Below are 19,868 nucleotides of genomic sequence, written 5' to 3' on the forward strand. Positions count from 1 at the left end.
TTTTAACAATTCGTAGTTATTTGACTTTTAGATCATATTTATGTTTTTATTTATTTAAAAAATTTTAATACATTCCATACCCCATGATCCTCACAAGTGAACTCCTTAATCCCCATCACCTATTTAACCTATTCCCCCATCCACCTCCCATCTGGTAACCATCATTAAGGATCTGTTTCTTTGTTTGCCCCTCTCTGTCTTTTCTATGCTCGTTTGTTTTGTTTCTGAAGTTCCACATATAAGTGAAATCATATGGTATTTGTCTTTCTTTGACTGACTTATTTTGCTCAGGATAATATTCTCTAGCTCCATCCACATCATTGCAAATGGCAAGATTCCATTTTTTTTTTTTTTAATTTTTTTTTCAACGTTTATTTATTTTTGGGACAGAGAGAGACAGAGCATGAACGGGGGAGGGGCAGAGAGAGAGGGAGACACAGAATCGGAAACAGGCTCCAGGCTCTGAGCCATCAGCCCAGAGCCTGACGCGGGGCTCGAACTCACGGACCGCAAGATCGTGACCTGGCCGAAGTCGGACGCTTAACCGACTGCGCCACCCAGGCGCCCCAAGATTCCATTATTTTTTATGGTTAAATAATATTCCATTGTAAATATATACCATATCTTCTTTATCCATTCATTAGTCAGTGGGCATTTGGGTTCTTTCCATAATTTGGCCATTGTAGATAGTGCTGCTATACACATCAAGGTGCATGTATCCCTTTGAATTAGTATTTTTGTATTCTTTGGGTAAATACCTGGTAGTGCAATTGTTGGATATAGGGTAGTTCTATTTTTAACTTTTTGAGGAATTTCCATACTGTATTCAAAGTGGCTGCACCAGTTTGCATTCCCAAGAACAATGTAAGAGGGTCCCCCTTTGTTAATATGCTCACCAGCACCTGTTGTTTCTTGTGTTGTTAATTGAATGAGAACATCATACCCTGATACTAAAGCCAGATAAAGATTCCACTACAAAAGGCAACCGCAGGCCAATATCCCTGATGAACATGGATATAAGATTTCTGAATAAAATACTAGCAAACAGGGGCAAGTGGGTGGCTTAGTCCATTAAGTGTCTGACTTCGGCTCAGGTCTTGATCTCGTGGCTCATGAGTTCGAGTCCCACGTCGGGCTCTGTGCTGACAGCTCAGAGCCTAGAGCCTGCTTCAGATTCTGTGTCCTCCTTTCTCTGTCCATCCCCCATTCATGCTCTGTCTCTCTGTCTCTCAAAAATAAATAAACATTAAAAAATTAAAAAAAAATACTAGCAAACCTAATCCAACAGTACATTTAAAGAATCACTCACCACAATCAAGTGGGATTTATTCCTGGGCTGCAAGTGTGGTTCGGTAGTTGCAAATCAACCAATGTGATACACCACATTAATGAAACAAAGGATAAGAGCCTTTTGATCATTTCAATAGATGCCGTAGAAGCATTTGATAAAGTTCATCATCCGTTCATGATAAAAACCCTCAACAAAGTAGGGTTAGAAGGAACATATCACAACATAATAAAGGCCATGTATGAGAAATCCACAACTAATGTCATTCTCAACAGGGAAAAACAGAGCTTTTCTTCTAAGGTCAGGAATAAGACAGGGATGTCCACTCTTACCACTGTTATTTAACATAGTACTGGAAGTCCTACCCTCAGCAATTAGACAACAAAAAGCAATAAAAGGCATTCATATTGGCAAAGAAGTAAAACTTTCACTATTTGCAGATGACATGATATTCTATATAGAAAACTCGGTTAAAAAAAAAAAAACCTGAAAGATCCCACCCAAAAATTGCTAGAACTGATACATGAATTCAGTTAAGTCACAGGAAACAAAAACCAATGTATAGAAATCTGTTGCATTTCTGTACACCAAAAATGAAGCAGCACAAAGAGAAATCAAGGAATCAGCCCCATTTAGATTGTTTTATTTATTTATTTTTCCATTTAGATTGTTTTAATTTTAATTACAAAAATGTTATTCTGAACATCCTAGAAATGAGCTTACTGAGTAAGTTGAATTTGAACAACTTTAAAGATTTTCAATGATATTGCTAAATTATTTTACAGAAAGTTTATCACATCACCCATGTGCAATATATGAAAATAATTGGTGCATTTAAAAATATCACACTGTAGGGGCGCCTGGGTGGCGCAGTCGGTTAAGCGTCCGACTTCAGCCAGGTCACGATCTCGCGGTCCGTGAGTTCGAGCCCCGCGTCAGGCTCTGGGCTGATGGCTCAGAGCCTGGAGCCTGTTTCCGATTCTGTGTCTCCCTCTCTCTCTGCCCCTCCCCCATTCATGCTCTGTCTCTCTCTGTCCCAAAAATGAATAAACAACAACAAAAAAAAATCACACTGTAATTATCTCTGTTTAGTTCTTTCAGTGTTTGCTTTACATGTTTTCCAGACTGTATCATTAAGTGCATACAAATTTAGAATTCTTATATCCATCTAGTGAATTAAAACATCATTATGAAATGCCTCTCTTTATCTCTAGAAATTCCTCTTCACATAAAGTCTACTTTGTCATATTTGTATATCTACACTGGCTCTTTTTTGTATAATATTTGTCTATTATATCGCTTGACATACTTTTAAACTTTCTATCTTACTGTGTCTTTATATTTAAAAAATTTGTTTAATGTTTATTTATTTTTGATAAAGAGAGAGACAGAGTGCAAGTAGGCAGAGAAAGGGGGAGACACAGAATTTGAAGCAGGTTCCAGGCTCTAAGCTGTCAGCACAGAGCCTGATGAGGGGCTCGAACCCACAAACCAAGAGATCATGACCTAAGTCGAAGTTGTATGCTTAACTGACTGAGCCTGACTGACTCAGGCTCCCCGTGTGTCCTTGTATTTTAAAATGTCTCTCTTATAAACAGCAAATGAAAGCAATAAAAAGACATAGAAAAAAGAAAAGGGAGAAAGAAATAGGAAGAAGAAGGAAGAGGGTGGTTATTAGCTGTGACTTAAAGGTTTTCCATCGTCAAGGCTATGCCTCCAGAGGCTGTTTTCATTCTTTCTCTGAAGGAGACGGAAGAGAAGATAAGGAACTGAAGAGAAATAAGGAGAACAGAGAGACAAGGTGGTTGAAGGAGGAGTTAAAATCTCTGTACCATAGGTATTGATTAACTGTTCTCTAATATGAATCTTTTCATGTGTTTTTTCCTCTGACAATTTTAGTTTAATGATGAGAAGAAGTTGATGAACTTTCATCAGAATCTTCAGGATATCACAGAAGATCAACTCAGTTTGGCCTCAATCCACTATATGCGATCTCACTACCAAGAAGCTATTGATATTTATAAGCGAATACTGCTAGATAACAGGTCTGTGCCCTTTTATGTCTACTCAGAATCTCATTTTGTTATTTTTTTTCCTGGAAACAGTTTGGCTGAGGACCTAGTATGGTTTCGATCTATTATCACCATGGGTTCAAATGTGTTTGGCTAATAATCTGGCCTCATTAAGAACTCCTTATTCTCCAGATCAGGATTTTTCCACCTTAATTTCGTTATCACCCTTCCAGAGAGCCTTTTTGGACTTCTTTTCCCCAGCCACCTTCTCATGAAGCATTAAAACCACAGATATACCGTGTGTCCATTTACATCTCAAACGTATATCTATGCTTTATACTTAAATGAGTATGATTTTCCATTTCTTCAGAAGAATTCTTAACTCCTGTTGAAAATGCATGGTCTAAACATATCATTTCAGCATTGTATTACATTGTAGGTAACGTTTTGACAAAATTAGAAATAAACCATTCCCGAGAATTAACATTCCAACTTTTATCACTGACCATGTGGTCTCTCTTTCACTTTCCCAAAATGTCTCACCCACCTGCCTTCTCTCCTTTTGTTTTACCTGCACCCCAGCCATTTCCCCCTCACTCATCGAGTCTGCTTCTTGTGTGTCAGTCCCCTGTACCGCATGTGCTCATTTACAGTTTTTGCCCAGTACGTTAGTTTCATTTTTTTTAACATGAGCGAGTAGGAGTTGAATGTTTCCCTTTCTCCTTTCGTTGTCATCTTTCATTCTACTTAAAACGCCCAAATATTACAGTACAAAAGAAAAATACCACACTGATGGTATCTTGGTTTCTTTCTTCGAAAGGCAAATTCATGTTTTCTCCGCCTGGCTGTCCATTTTTAACCATTAAAAAAGTCTTTGTCGTTTGACAACATTTCTCTGAAGTAGACTTCAACTGTTAACCCTTAATCCTTTCACCTAATAGGGAATACCTTGCCCTCAATGTGTATGTGGCCCTGTGTTACTACAAGCTGGATTACTATGATGTGTCTCAGGAAGTTCTGGCAGTTTACCTTCAGCAAATCCCTGAAAGCACCATCGCACTCAATCTTAAGGCCTGTAATCATTTTCGCCTTTACAACGGCAAAGCAGCTGAGGTAGTGATGGAAACTTGTTTTTAATTTACTTAATGCCAGTTTGACTAGCCCTATACTTTCTGGGTCAGTCATAAAACCCTATTATAATCTGTTAACTCTTGATTAATATCCCTTTGTCATTGCCAGTGTGATTCTATAAGAACCAATTATATAAGTATTTATATTGATTAGGTATTCTAAAAAAATGTTGACTTCTGAATTCTGAATGTCTACTATATTGCAGATGATCTTTACCTAGATGCTTTACATTAACTTAAATATGTCAACACCAAACACTTCTGCTTCTTCCTCTAAAATAGGTTTGTGGCTGTGTGGTTCATTATCGCCAGCATGTAAATCACATGACAAACCTAGGATTTCCATCAGTCTTTTTCTTCCTCCCCCATCTAATCGTCTACCACTCCCTATCAGGTCTGCATCCTGGATATCTCTTTGGTTTATCTCTTCTCCTCTGCCACTGCTCTAGTCTGGGCACTCAATAATTTCCCTGCCTCTAGCCTTGTCCTCTCCAGTTTAGCCACCGACATTGTTCCACACACCACACTCTGCTGCTCTCAGAGCTTTGCATTTAACATTCTCATTTCTTGGAATGCCTTATTCTACTTGGTACAATTCAGCATCTCTTTTAGGGTCATCCCAAGAGGCAATACTGGTAAGCATTTTATAAATACTTAGAAATTGTGGGCACCTGGCTGGCTCAGTCGGTAAAGAATGTGACTCTTAATCTCCGGGTCATGAGTTCAAGCCCCACGTTGGGAATGAAGCCTACTTAAAAAAAAAAAAAAACATTAGGGGCTCCTGGGTGGCTCAGTCGGTTGAGCCTCCAACTCTTAATTTTGGCTTGGGTAATGATCTCACGGTTTCATGAGTTCGAGCGCTGCATGGCCTCTCCACTGACAGCGCAGAGCCTGCTTGGGATTCTCCCTCTTTCTTTGCCCCTCTGCCACTCACACTCTCTTTGCCTCTCTCAAAATAGATAAATTAATTTAAAAAAATTTTTTTAATAAAAAAAGAAATTTAGAAATTGAGTTACTTAAAGGCACTATGCAAAATGCTTGGTATATATTATTTATTTTCCCTTATCCTGTGGATAAAATCTGTTATAGCATCTTTTTTTTTTCAAAAATTTTAATGTTTATTTATTTTTGAGAGAGAGACAGACAGAGGGTAAGCTGGGAGGGGCAGAGAGAGAGAGAGGGAGACACTCTGAAGCAGGCTTCAGGCTCCGAGATGTCAGCACAGAGCCTGATGAGGGCTCAAACCCATGAGGTGTGGGATCATGACCTGAGCTGAAGTCAGATGCTCAACTGACTGAGCCACCCAGGCGCCCCTGTTATAGCTATCTTTGTAAAGGAAACAGAGAGTACATAGGAGGCCATACATGGGACTCCCTTTTGTTTAACACTCTACACACACACACACACACACACACACACACTCACACACACTCATGCATGCACACATATAGAGAGGGAGAGGGTATATTCTATACTATATCTATTAACAGATATTTATTTATTTATTTACATAATATATAAGGGTTTTTTTTTTTAAGATTTTATTTTTTTAAAGTAATCTCTACATACAACATGGGGCCCGAACTTAAAACCCTGAGATCAAGAGTCACACATTCCACAGCCAGTCACGTGCCCCTATACAGGTTATTTTTAGGTTAACTGTATGAGGGAGGCCATGCTTGGAAATTACTTCCTCAACCACTATTTTAGTTGATGTCAGAAGCCACCAAATTTCAAATGTAAAATTTGTGCATGTGTCAAAATTACAAAATCCCACCCTCGCCCAAAAAACTGTTCCAGCTGGCATTGTGCCACTGGGGGAGGAGGGAAAGGAACTGAAACCAGCGAACTGACTGTATCGAAGCAAAATTCAGTGAAACTGCAATGGCGAGGAACATTATTGACACGCTTTAGCTGACAGCAGATTCGACTCCTGGGTCAAACAGTGTTTCGTAATCGTGGGGGAGGGGAGGAGTACTATTTGTGGTTATGTTGGTGAAGGGTGGTCTGTTGTGGCAACACAGATGCCCGCCACTTCATGTGCTTAGTTTGCCACTGAACAGTCCATTTATATGTCATGTAAAATACGTTCTTGGGTATGCTCATTTCAACCAAATAGGCCCTGCAGTCTGCCTAACTGGCTGGTTTCCAGCATTAGCAGTTTAATAGTCAACTGGTTTGCAGTTTGATCTCTTTCGGGTTTATAGCCTTTGGTAAGAACAAATAAACAAAATATATTCTCGCTTTTCTACCTTGAGTTAATCTTGGGGACTTTGCCAATGTTTCCCAGTCTATTAAATGTTTACATTTTGTCTGCCCATGCTCTTTCCATAGTCTCGTATGGGTAGCGTGGTTAACCAATATTCTGTAGGTCTGGCATTATCCAAGCCAGGGCACCAAGCTGCATCTCAGGTCTCTAAAAGGCATTCTTTTTCATCTGAAATTGTGTCTGTGCAGCTTACATACTAATTTTATAATGTTTCCAGCAGTAGATGACTATGTCAAATGTACCCTGACAAGCTTTGGCAGGGGGAACTTTAGCTGTTTGTGTTTACTTATAATTTTATCAAACCATTTAAAAATAAGGCATTCCTCTAGTAATTTGTATAATGGGTTCAACCTTATATGGCTCATTCTCTCTACAAACACTAGTAGCATTCTGCTCTTCTATAGTAAGCATGACGTAATCTGTAATGATTCACCTAATTTTTAAAGTATTTTGAATAACTTGCCCAAAATTTTACAAGTGATGAATTCAGCTCTGAAACCCTTGTTTATCTGACTCTAAAGCCCATAGACTTAACTGCAATTTTAGATGAAATTTCTTAGCTCTTTTATGTGATTGTATATATATAATATATAAAATATCATGCGTACTATTTGGTAGTTGCCTAATTGTCTTTAATCTAGACAAGTTTATTGAGGTTTGAAACTTTATTTTGACGTTCGCATCCCTGTACCTGGCACAAAGCACACATAAAGTTGGTGTCAACTAAGTGTATTGGTTGAATGAGAAACTTAAAGTATGACTTAGAAATTAAGGGAGAATTGTGTTCAAAGAAGGGGGAGGTTCAAAAGAGGTCAGTAAAGATGAAGATTGAGAAAAAGCCATTGGGTACCATAACTAGGATTTCCTACAGTTCCCTACTTTGATGATTAGCATATCATTATCATTGGGGGTTGGATCTAGACAACAAGGAGTTGAGGAGTGGGTGAGTAATTGCTTGGATTGGAATTTGTCTTAAAGGATATGGCAGAAGGATGACAATTAGATGATGAAGCAATAGAAGCAGTGAATGTAAGATGATGGGGGAAGGAAGGAGAATGCTAGTTTCAGAGGATAAAGACTTTAAAAAAAATTTTTTTAATGTTTATTTTTGAGAGAGAGAGAGAGGGAGAGAGAGAGAGAGACAGAACGAACATGAGCAGGGGAGGGGCAGAGAGAGAGGGAGACACAGAATCTGAAGCAGGCTCCAGGCTCTCAGCTGTCAGCACAGAGCCCAACGAGGGGCTCAAACCCATGAACCATGAGATCATGACCGGAGCCAAAGGTGGCCGCTCAACCAACTGAGCCACCCAGGCACCCCTCAGAGGATAAAGACTTAAAAAAAAATCCACCCCCCAAACTGGGAAGGCTTCCAGGGTAGTGGTTAAGAACAGGAGCTTTGAAATCAGATAGACCCAAATTCTACTCCCGGGTGATAGCTGTGCGGCCTTCGGTGAACTACTTAACCTCCTGCAAAGTAAGGAAAGTAATAGACTGACTTATAGCCTGCTGTGAAGATTAAGTGATACGATGTACGTAAAGTGCCTAACTTGATGTACATGGCAAACTCTCAGTAAATATTAACATTTATCAAGGATTTTGTAGGCAGAAACATTGTCAAAACTATCTTTTTCTTTATGTTTGGTGCTTTCTCTATTTTGTTTAAGAGGACTTCCTGGCTCAAGATCATATTCTCTGGTATTATCTTCTAAAATCCTCATTGTTTTGCCTTTTTCAAATTTAAATGATCTATAATTATATATATTTTTTTATTTTTTTAAAGATTTTATTTAATGTTTATTTATTTATTTTGAGAGAGAGAGAGAGAGTGAGAACATGAGCAGGGGAGGGGCAGAGAGAGGCAGAGAGAGAATTCTAAACAGGCCTCACGTGGTCTGTGTAGAGCCCAACATGGGGCTCGAACCCATGAACTGTGAGATCTTCACCTAACCTGAAGTCGGATGCTCAACTGACTGAGCCACCCAGGTGCCCCAAAGATTCTATGTTTTTTAAGTGGGGCTTGAACTCATGACCCCAAGACCAAGAGTTGCATGCCCACTGACTGAACCAGTCAGGCGCCCCTAATTATATTATAATACGTTATATTTAAAAGGTTTAATTTCTCAATTAAAAGACAAAGATTGGCAAATTAGATTTAAAAGACAAAACCCTAATATATGTTTTAAATATAAGGGCACAGAAAATTTGAATGTAAAAAGATATATTTCATGCAGAATATTTCCTCTTTTAATTTATTAAAAATTTAAAAAAATTTTTAATTTGAGAGATCGGGGGAGGGGAGAGAGAGAATGAGAGTCTTAAGCAGGCTCCACACTCAGCCCAGAGCCTGACATGGGGCCCGATCCCATGACCCTGGGATCATGACCCGAGCCAAAGTCAAGAGTTGGATGCTCAACCAACCAGCCATCTAGGCGCCCACATGTGAACTTTTATGATTATCTTCTTTTATTTAGTATAACGTTTATAAAGTTCATCATGCTGTAGCATGTATTACTATTTCATTTGTTTTTATGAGCAAATAATATTCTATTGTGTGGATATATTTCATTTTATTTTTCCATTCATCAGCTGATAGACATTTGGGTTGTTTCCGCTTCCTATTATGAATAATGCTGTTATGAGCATTTGTGTACGTGTTTTTGGACATGTTTTGGACCTGTTTCCACTTGTCTTGGGTATATGCCTAGAAGAGGAATTGCTGGGTTATATGGAACTCTCTATTTAATTAAGGGACTGCCAGACTGTTTTACAAAGTAACTGTACAAGTTTACATTCACACCAGCCGTATGTAGGAGTTTCAGTTTCTCTATATCCTTGCCAACAGTTATTATCTGACTTTTTTATGCTAGCCATCCTGTTGGATGTGAAGTGGAATCTCATTGTGGTTTTGATTGGCATTTCTCTGATGACTAATGGTGTTAGACATCTTTGCTTGTGCAGTGAGTGCTGCTTTATTATTTTTTTAAAATTTTTAAAATGTTTATTTATTTTTGAGAGAGACAGAGACAGAATGCAAGTGGGTTAGGGGCAGAGAGAGAGGGAGACACAGAATCCGAAGCAGGCTCCAGGCTCTGAGCCGTCAGCACAGAGCCCGCTGCGGGGCTCAAACTCACAGAGCTGTGAGATCAAGACCTGAGCCCAAGTCAGATGCTCAACGAACTGAGCCACCCAGGCACCCCAGTGAGTGCTGCTTTAAATCTTGTGCCCTAGGCATCTCACTTGCCTTCCCCTGAGTTCTGGCTGGTCCTGCCTGAATCAGAACTATCCTCATCTTACTAAAAGATTTTCTTTTTTCACTTTCATTTGCTCAAGTGTGCACTGAAGTTTTCCAGAGACAACGTGATTTCAAAATAGATCCAATGCAGATACAGACATGCCAAGCTAGCTGTCCTCTTTTAAGCTGACATGAAAGAGATTTGCAAAAATTTATGAAACAGTACTACTCTTCTCACTACATTTTTGCAGTGGTAAATGCAGGGATTTTTTTTAAGTTTATTTATCTATTTTGAGAGAGACAGAGACAGCGTGAGTGGGGGAAGGGGCAGAGAGAGAGTATTCCAAGAAGGCTCTGTGCTGCCAGCACAGAGCCCCACATCGGGCTTGAACTCACAATATTGCAAGATCATGACCTGAGCCGAAACCTAGAATTCGACACTAAACTGACTGAACCACCCAGGCACCCCTACATGCGATTTTTAAAAATGTTTATTTATTTTTGAGAGAGAAAGCATGAATGAGGAGAGAGAGGGAGAGACACAAAATCCGAAGGAGGCTCCCGGCACTGAGCTGTCAGCATAGAGTCCTACGTGGGACTCAAAACTCACAAACCATGAGATCATGACCTTAGCCAAAGTCGGACGCTCAACTGACTGAGCCACCCAGGCGCCCCTAAATGCAGTTTTCTTAATGAAATATATTTATGTTAATATATAATGGTTTTATTATTATTTTTGATTAATTGAATAATTTAAAATTTCTGTTTTAATTTCTAATACAATGTGTATTGTAGTGTGAGCTATTTATGTGGGCTATAACCCATGTAAACAAAAGCTCTTTAGGATCCTTAATAATTTTTAAGACTATAAAAAAGATCTTGAGATCAAAAAGCTTGAAAATTGCTGATCTAACCTAATATTACCAAACACTTTAGAATTGCTGCTGTGGACAAAAGAAGGGATTAATAAAAGCATTGCTGAGGTAGATGCACAATCCCATATGAGATCAAGTGGAGCAAGTTTGTAGTGGTTAGTGAGAACAATCGAGAATTTAAATAGTGGGGAGCCTGGGTGGCTCGGTTGGTTGAGCGTCTGACTGTTGATTTCGGCTCCGATCATGATCCCAGGGTCAGGGGATCGAGCCCCACATCAGGCTCTGCGCTTAGCATGGAGCCTGCTTAAGATATTCTCTCTCTCTCTCTCTCTCTCTCTCTCTCTCTCTCCCCTCCCTCCCTCCCTCCTCAGCCCTCTGCCCCTCTCCCCTGCTTGCTCTCTCTGTCTCTAAAATAAAATTTTTTTTTTTTTTTTTTTTAAATTTTTTTTTTTTTTTTTCAACGTTTATTTATTTTTGGGACAGAGAGAGACAGAGCATGAACAGGGGAGGGGCAGAGAGAGAGGGAGACACAGAATCGGAAACAGGCTCCAGGCTCCGAGCCATCAGCCCAGAGCCTGACGCGGGGCTCGAACTCCCGGACCGCGAGATCGTGACCTGGCTGAAGTCGGACGCTTAACCGACTGCGCCACCCAGGCGCCCCTAAAATAAAATTTTTAAAAATTTAATTATTTTATCCTGAAAAGGTTAGCTACCTACTGACGGAAGTAGAAAAAGGAGAGGAAGATTACTCAAAATTATAGATTGGCAAGTCAGGAACAACAGAAAGCTGAGGAAGGGCTAAGGGAATCGAGGGTGTTAGTGAGGATGCTAGAAATGGTTGACCATTTGTTCTATGGGGAGCTAAAAGGGTGAGAGAATACAGAAGAGATCTGATAGGTCTAATAAATAATAGGAGAAAGTATTTTAATTATGGTATGTAAGTAAAGGCCAATTCAGCAGGGAGGAGGTACTATGAGAGTTCAGGGTATAGGTGGAATGATCACATTGAAGAATCAACCTCAGTTGTGAAAAACTTAGCTCCTTTATCACCTTTGGATCTGCAAAGTAGAAGTCTTCAGACTTGGGTTGACCAGTTTCAAACTTGCTGCTTATTGGAAGGTTCAAGTCATGTAATGTTTATAAGCCTTGATGTTCTCATCTGTAAAATGAGGATAATAATCACACCGACTCTCTGAGTCCTGAGAAACAAACGAAACAGTGTGTTAAATTCCTTGTAAACTATAAAACGTTGTAAAAATATGTGGTGTAAGGACTGTACACTTGCGTTTTCCTAAGCCTTTCCTTTTTCAATTTCAGGCAGAACTCAAAAGCTTGATGGACAACGCTTCTTCTTCCTTTGAATTTGCTAAAGAACTCATCAGGCACAATCTGGTGAATAGCGCTATCATCGTGACTGAATTGAGTCTTAATCCTACTTTGGTATATCAAAGCAGTTAGAAGGATACGCGAAGGGAGATATTGCAACAAATACTTCTCTACTCCAAGCGAACTCCTCCTTGCTATGGGAGAGAGAACATAAGTTTTAGATATGAGGTCCTCTCCTCAAGGAAACCCTTACTGGGAGGGCAGTAAGACATATATAACATTTAGAAAGAAGTGCAAGGCAGTATAAGTCCAAGGGTTCATTTTGTTGGCCAAGACCAAGGAACATCTATCCTTGTGGATTACAATGAATGGAAGGATTTTCTGGCGAAAGTCAAACTCGAGTCCATCTTTGTTTTTGTTTTTAATTTTTTAATGTTTTTAAATTTGTTTTTGAGACAGAGAGCGACAGAGTGTGAGCAGGGGAGGGATAAAGAGAGAGGGAGACGCAGAATCCGAAGCAGGCTCCAGGCTCTGAGCTGTCAGTACAGAGCCCGACGCGGGGCTCGAACTCACGGAGTGTGAGATCATGACCTGAGCTGAAGTCGGCCGCTTAACCGACTGAGCCACCCAGGCGCCCAAAATTTAATTTATTTTTTAAATTTACATCCAAGTTAGTTAGCATATAGTGCAACAATGATTTCAGGAATAGATTCCTTAGTGCCCCTTACCCATTTAGCCCATCCCCCCCACAATCCCTCCAGTAACCCTCTGTTTGTTCTCCATATTTAGGAGTCTCTTATGTTTTGTCCTCCTCCCTGTTTTTATATTATTTTGAAAGCATCTGTATTTAAGGAGCTTTTCTTAAAAGCTTCCCAGATGGATATAATGTACAGCCAGAGTAAGGAAGCACCATATGTATATATGACTGGAAGGAGTATGTCAGCTAGTAAGTAGGGATTTGTTTCTGAGAGTGGGATTAAAGAGAGAAATGAGAATACAGAAATTTTCCTTTGGTAATATATAAGTTTTCCCCCTTTGAACATATAATACTTTTATAATTTAAAACAAAGTCTAAAATTACTACACAATATAAATGGTTGTTATGAGCATTGGCTTTTGCGGTCAGACTTGAGGTCAAAATCAGCCTATTCCATGTACTAGCTTTGGACCTTTGGGTGAGTCACTTAGCATTGTTGAGACTCAGTGTTCTCAGGTGTTCCACAGGGGAAATTACAGTGCCTACCGTATTTTCTTGTGAGGACCAAATGAGGTAACGTGTGTAAGATGCTTTGCACAGTATCTAGCACTTAGTACACATTTAGTAAATCATGTTTTTGTGATCATGCTATGGCCATCAGTCCAAACTGCTGAAGCATCATTGGGCAGAAGAGTCCATTGAATTTGGTTAAAGGAGTTAATTTGTGACTTGTGAGAGTAAGTTTACTAGTGTGCTGAAAGCAGGAGGTTAAGGAGCAAGAGGATAATAAAGTTGAAGCAGTAAAGCCACACACTTTTGAAGTGTGGTACTGAAAGAAAGGAAAAAAATAGGGCACTATCGAGAGGGAGGAAGATTTTTCAAGAGAGCAAAAACGCTTGTGTATGTTTAAAGTTGAGAAGTAGGACCAGGAGCAATGAAGATAGAATAATTAATAGAGAAACAAGATCCAGGTTGACTAAAACATCCTGAGATCCCTGGATTGGGAGAACAAATGTTAAAATGCCCCATACTACCCGGAGCAACCTATACATTTAATGCAATCCCTTTCAGAATACCAACAGCATTTGTCACAGAACCAGAGCAAACAATCCTAAAATTTGTATGGAACCGTAAGAGATCCTGAATGGCCAAAGTAATCTTGAAAAAGAGGAACAAAACTGGAGATATCACAATCCCAGATTTCAAGATATACTGCAAAGATGTAGTAATCAAAATAGTATGGTATTGGCATAAAAATAGACACAGATCAATGGAACAGAATAGAAGGGCCAGAAATAAACCCACAATTATATGATCAATGAGTCTTCAACAAAGGAGGCAGGAATATGAAATGGGAAAAAGACAGTCTTTTCAACGAATGGTGTTGGGCGAATCAGACAGCTACATGCAAAAGAATGAAACTGGGCCATTTTCTTACACCAAAAGTAAACTCAAATGGATTAAGAACCTAAATATGACACCTGAAACCATAAACATCCTAAAGGAGAGCACAGGCAGTAATTTCTCACATTGGCCATAGTAGCATTTTTCTAGATATGTCTTCTGTGGTAAGGGCAACAAAAGCAAAAAAAACCCAAAAAAAACAAAAAACAAAACAACCAGTTAGGACTAACATCAAAATTAAAAGTTCTGCCCGGTCAAGGAAACAATCAACAAAACACAAAAACAACCTGCAAAGTGGGAAAAGATATTTGCAAATGACATCTGATAAGGGGTCAGTATCCAAAATGTATAAAAAACTTATACAACTTGGGGCGCTTGGGTGGCTCATTCGGTTAAGCATCTGCCTCTTGATCTCGGCTCAGGTCATGATATCACAGTTAGTGAGTTTGAGCCCCACATGGGGCTCTGTTCGACAGCACATAGCCTGCTTGGAATTCTTTCTCTGTCTCTTTCTGCACCTACTCCACTCGTGCTCTTTCTCTCTCTCTCAAAAACGAAACAAAACAAAACAAAAAACAAAACAAAAAAAAAACACTTATACAACTCAACACCAATCCGATAAATAAAAAATGGGCAGAAGACATGAACAGACATTTCTCCAAAGAAGACATCCAAATTGCCAACAGACATGAGAAGATGCTTAACATCATTCATCATCAGGAAAATGCAAATCAAAACTACAATGAGATATCACCTCACACCTGCTAGAATGGCTAAAATAAAAACACAGGAAGTAACAAATGTTGGTGAGAATGTGGAGCAAAAGGAACCCGTGTGCACTGTTAATGGGAATGAAATTGGTGCACTGTGGAAAAGAGTATGGGGGTTCCTCGAAAAATTAAAAATAGATTTACCATGTGATCCAGAATTCCACTGGATTCCGCTGGGTGTTTACTCAAAGAACACGAAAAACATGAAAATATTCAAAATTATACATGTACCCCTATATTTATTGCAGAATTATTTACAATAGCCAAATTATGGAAGCACCTCAAGTGTCAATAAATGAATGGATGTATATATACATATATATATATATATACACATATATATAATTATAATTCATATATAATATATATATTAATATATTATATATATATATATTTATATATATATTTGTGTGCTTTTGTTGCCCTCACCACAGAAGACATATCTAGAAAAATGCTACTATGGCCAATGTGAGAAACTACTGCCTGTGCTCTCTTTTAGGATGTTTATGGTTTCAGGTGTCATATTTAGGTTCTTAATCCATTTGAGTTTACTTTTGGTGTAAGAAAATGGCCCAGTTTCATTCTTTTGCTCCCCCTACAGCAAATCCACAGACACACAATGGAATGTTACTCAGCCATAAAAAGAGTGAATTCTTGCCATTTGGAGTACATGGATGGAGCTAGAGTGTATAAAGTCAAATGAAATAAGTCTGAGAAAGACACCGTATGATTTCAGTCATACGTGGAATTTAAGAAATAAAACAAATGAACAAAGAAAAAAAGAGACCAACCAAAAAACAGACTCTTGACTACAGAGAACAAATAGCTGATTACCAGAGGGGAGATGAGTGGGGGGATGGTTGAAATAGGTGAAGGGGATTAAGAGTACACTTGTCATGATGAGCACTGAGTAATGTATAGAATAGTTGAATCACCATATTGTACACCTGATGTTAACTGTACTAGAATTAATTTTTTTGAAGTCATGAAATCAAGAAACCAGATGAAAGAATTAATCTTGGCAAAAGAAGGGAACATCTCAGATAAGGAAGAATCAAGAAAGAAACCAAATGGATATTTTTGAGGTAGAAAGCAGAGATTGGGTAGCTCATGCCTGATGGCTTCGATCTCTGTGTAGTTATTTATGAAACAGCTTGCTATGTGTCAGATACTGTGCTAGGTTCTGGGTAAACTACAGTGCGTAAAACTGCTCTCTCGGATAGTATTTTTGTTTTAGCCATTGTCATTAGCATATGACAATATTCTTACGTGTTTGCTGTTTGAGGCTCTCTCCCCACTTGAGTGTAGCTGTGTTATAGTGACAAGGAAGTGACTTGTTCTTGCTGCAACGCCAGTGCTTACTACAATCCCAGACAAACAGTAGGCATTACTATTTATGCAATTCATTAAATGTTACCTACTATGTACCACACATTTACCCCTCTTTATCTCATTCGATCCTTATAATGAAGAAAAAGGCTCAAAAAGGTTATATAAATTCCTTCCTGGAGTTTTTGATATAGAATATTTGTCTAGAAAAAAGTTTTATTATTGACTATTGGGTACTTTAAGAGTTTTCTGTAGTTCTTATGAAAAGGAAACGTATGCGATAGGCGTATGCCTTTATTCTGTTGCTTACACTTATTATAATTTAGATAATGGCTTTTTTCAAGAAGGTCAAAGTCGTGTGTATATTGAGAGCTTCAAAAATATATTCATCTTTTCAAACAATAACTGAGTTATAAGTGGCAGCTCCTTACACATTTCCCCAGTAAGTGCATTCATGCTTATTGCCATAATAATGGACTTTTTCTGTCGTTAGGTTGTTTTTCGAGGAGGTGAAGGGGCTTTGCAGGTTTTGCCTCCCCTGGTTGATGTCATTCCTGAAGCTCGGTTAAACTTAGTGATTTACTACCTTCGTCAAGGTAAGAAAAATTTGTCGTGGTCTTGCTTACAACGACATATGGTAGAACATTTAATCTCTGATTGAGTTAGTTGCTTAACTTTTAAAATCCAAAATGCTTCCAAAAATGTATTTGCAGCAGGTTCATAGGATAGAACAAATTTATTGGTGCTTATTTGTTGTCGTACCTTTTCTATTGCTTCCAATCTTCTCCCTCATTCTGTTTTTCTTTCTTCCTTTTATTTTTCTGTCTTTTGTTCTCTACCCATCTATTTCAGTTTTTCCATCGTTTTTCCTTCCTCTTCCTTCCAGTTATTTTTCTAGTGTTCCCCTGTGTATAGTGTACATCCACGTTTTCTTGAGTCTTTATCTTTAACTATTTTTTATTTAGTCTAGTTGTCTGCCTTTCTGTTTCTTTCTACCTGCAGCTTCTTATGAGAAATATTATGATTCAAAGAGAATGTGACATTGACTGCCCTTAAGTAAGGTTAAAATTGTAGACACATGCCTAAAGCAGTCTTTTACCTAACAGTGATGAGTGCAGGATAGGAGCTACCATGCATTGGTGGTGGCGCTGTGTCAAGGACCTCGGACTAACAGTGTGGGCCTTTTTAGGTACATGGTAGAAACCAACCAGACAACATATTCCTCATCGAGGAAAATGTAAGTGTTTATTAAAATAAGAACATGAACGTGTAAACAGTTCTATCTGATATATAAGCTCAATGAAGTAGGCTTTTGGACAGGAATTAAATATCGTATGTGTTTTATAAATTAATTTTTATTATAAAAGATTTCAAACTAAGCAAAAGTAAATAGTATAAATGCCCAAAACGAACAGCCAAGTATTCATTCCAGCTTCAACAGTCTTCAAGATACTGCCATTATTTTTTCATCCATACTCCCCCCTACAGCAAATCCCAGACTTCATGTCATTTCACTCCTACATACTTAATATATATTCTCTTTTAAAAAATCGGTTGTTTTTCTTGTATAATTACAATGCCATTGGTATATAATAGTCCATATTTTAGCTTGAACCCTTTTTTAAGTGCTTCATGGCTTATGGGTCTCCTAAGATATTTTGGTTATCCTTAAGATAATTACTCCACATTGAACTTGATGGAGAGTTAGAAGACAGATAAAACAACTCATACTTCCCATGAACGTTTGAGTACTGAAGGACTGTATGTTTCTGGGACTATTTCAGAAGAGTTTTCTGGAATATAGACTAGTATAGCTACTTATTTCTTGTATTTCAGATGATGTTCAAGAAGCTTATAACTTAATTAAGGATCTGGAACCTACTACTCCTCAGGTAATTGAAAATGTGTTACCATTTTACTAACCAACTTCTGTTGAAAGCAGAATTTCAGAAAGGTAGCAAGAAGGCATATTAGAGAAGATTTCTGCTTGTAGAATCTCAGGGAAGACCATATATATTGATCTAGGAATGTCCTGTGAGACTTTTGATATGAGAATGAATATTCTGGATTTTTTAATGTTTTTAAACTCCCTTATATGTGGTCATTTCCTCAAAAGGGTTGAGGTGTGAAAAAACCTAAATCTAGGATTACAATGGAACTAACAGCAAGGTATAGAAAGAAACTTATCTCACTAGTATAATTGTTTGTAATTTGTCTTTCCCCTACTAGATTGTTAGCTCTTTGCAGTCAGGGACCGTTGTCTATTTGGATTTCCAACACTATGTACACAAGTATGTTGTAGATATTGTACTTATTGAATGAAAGACTGAAAATGTTTCTAGACCCTATGAAATCCAAGCAGGTATTGTTCTCAAGTGTATTAAAAGCTTCAGCATTGGGATGCCTGGGTGGCTTAGCTGGTTGAGCTTCCAACTCCTTATTTCAACTCAGGTTATGATCCCAAGGTCATCGTATTGAGTCCCACATTGGGCTCCATGCTGAGTGTGGAGCCTGCTTAGGATTCTCTCTCTCTCTTTGCCCCTCCACCCCACTCATGCTCTCGTTCTCTCTCTCTCTCTCTCTCTCAAATAAAAAAATAAAAGCTTTGGCATCTTTTGTGTTCTTTTTATGAGCCCTCTTAAATAAAAATAGTACCTACATAAAAAATTGATAAAGCTGCTAAAAAAGGTGTCTATTAAAGAAAAGAGCCATGTCTGAAAGGGATGAAGGTGAGCTCTCAGGGCTCCAAAAGAGAGAATACCTTACAAATGGAAATTACAGGATACTTTTTTGTTTTTTGAGGAAAAAGATTATTATGAAAACAAAGTTATTTTATTATTGGAAAGAGAAAATAATGTGTATGTTGTTGTTATGAACACTGGCAGGGGCTAATAAGGTGATAAAAATTATTACATAAATATTTTATTGTTAATTTTTTCCATTGAGTTCAAATAAAACTTAAAGTTTCCACTGAGTTTTTCTGCTTAAGATTGAGAATTTACAAATATGGTGAATTCTGTTATATGGACACTTTCCTGAAAACCAAATGAAAGTCTCCTAATTCTTTCATTCAAGCCAAGGATGGAAAAGAGAAAAGTGACTCTGGGTAACTTTTGATAATATATTGAGAGTATTAAGTTGAAATTAATTTGGAAGACATCGCATAGCTACACATTCTCTTAACAGTAATTAGTGTTATTCCATGTTGCCAGGAGTATATCCTCAAAGGAGTGGTCAATGCAGCTCTTGGCCAGGAAATGGGTTCGGTAAGTATGAAATCACTGGTAATGTACAGTCTGCCGTTACACTGTTGTGGAAAAGATCAAAGTGAACGTTCAAGTTCAGCCAGCAATAAGCTTACGATTAGGCTCATTTGCAGTTCCTTTCGTTCCTCCATATCCCCCAACCTAGATTCCATTGTAAAAAGAATTCTATGTGATTTAAAGACCAAAAAAAGAAATCTTTCACCCTAAGAATTGTTGCTTCATCTTTTAAAAGCCCCATTTTTAAGCAGTGTGTTTATACCTAATAACAAC

General features: G+C 38.3%; 1 protein-coding gene across 5 annotated transcripts in view; it reads left to right on the forward strand.

Moving 5' to 3' along the window:
* IFT56 (intraflagellar transport 56) overlaps nucleotides 1–19,868 on the forward strand; it is a 47,932-nt gene that overhangs the window by 10,545 nt on the left and 17,519 nt on the right. For 4 of the 5 annotated variants that reach the window (XR_007150452.1, XM_047850645.1, XM_047850646.1 and 1 more), the window contains 6 exons: nucleotides 3,188–3,333; nucleotides 4,242–4,413; nucleotides 12,124–12,198; nucleotides 16,826–16,928; nucleotides 18,169–18,224; nucleotides 19,545–19,598. Coding sequence is in view for 3 of the 5 variants with exons in the window: in XM_047850645.1 (XP_047706601.1) it covers nucleotides 3,188–3,333; nucleotides 4,242–4,413; nucleotides 12,124–12,198; nucleotides 16,826–16,928; nucleotides 18,169–18,224; nucleotides 19,545–19,598 (606 nt within the window). In the remaining 2 variants the exon portion in view is untranslated. Of the gene's footprint in view, nucleotides 1–3,187; nucleotides 3,334–4,241; nucleotides 4,414–12,123; nucleotides 12,199–16,825; nucleotides 16,929–17,521; nucleotides 17,570–18,168; nucleotides 18,225–19,544; nucleotides 19,599–19,868 lie in introns of those variants that run through there. The other variant, XR_007150453.1, reaches the window with a different exon arrangement.

This window comes from Prionailurus viverrinus, chromosome A2 (genome assembly GCF_022837055.1).
Source record: "Prionailurus viverrinus isolate Anna chromosome A2, UM_Priviv_1.0, whole genome shotgun sequence".
NCBI classification, from domain to species: domain Eukaryota; kingdom Metazoa; phylum Chordata; class Mammalia; order Carnivora; family Felidae; genus Prionailurus; species Prionailurus viverrinus.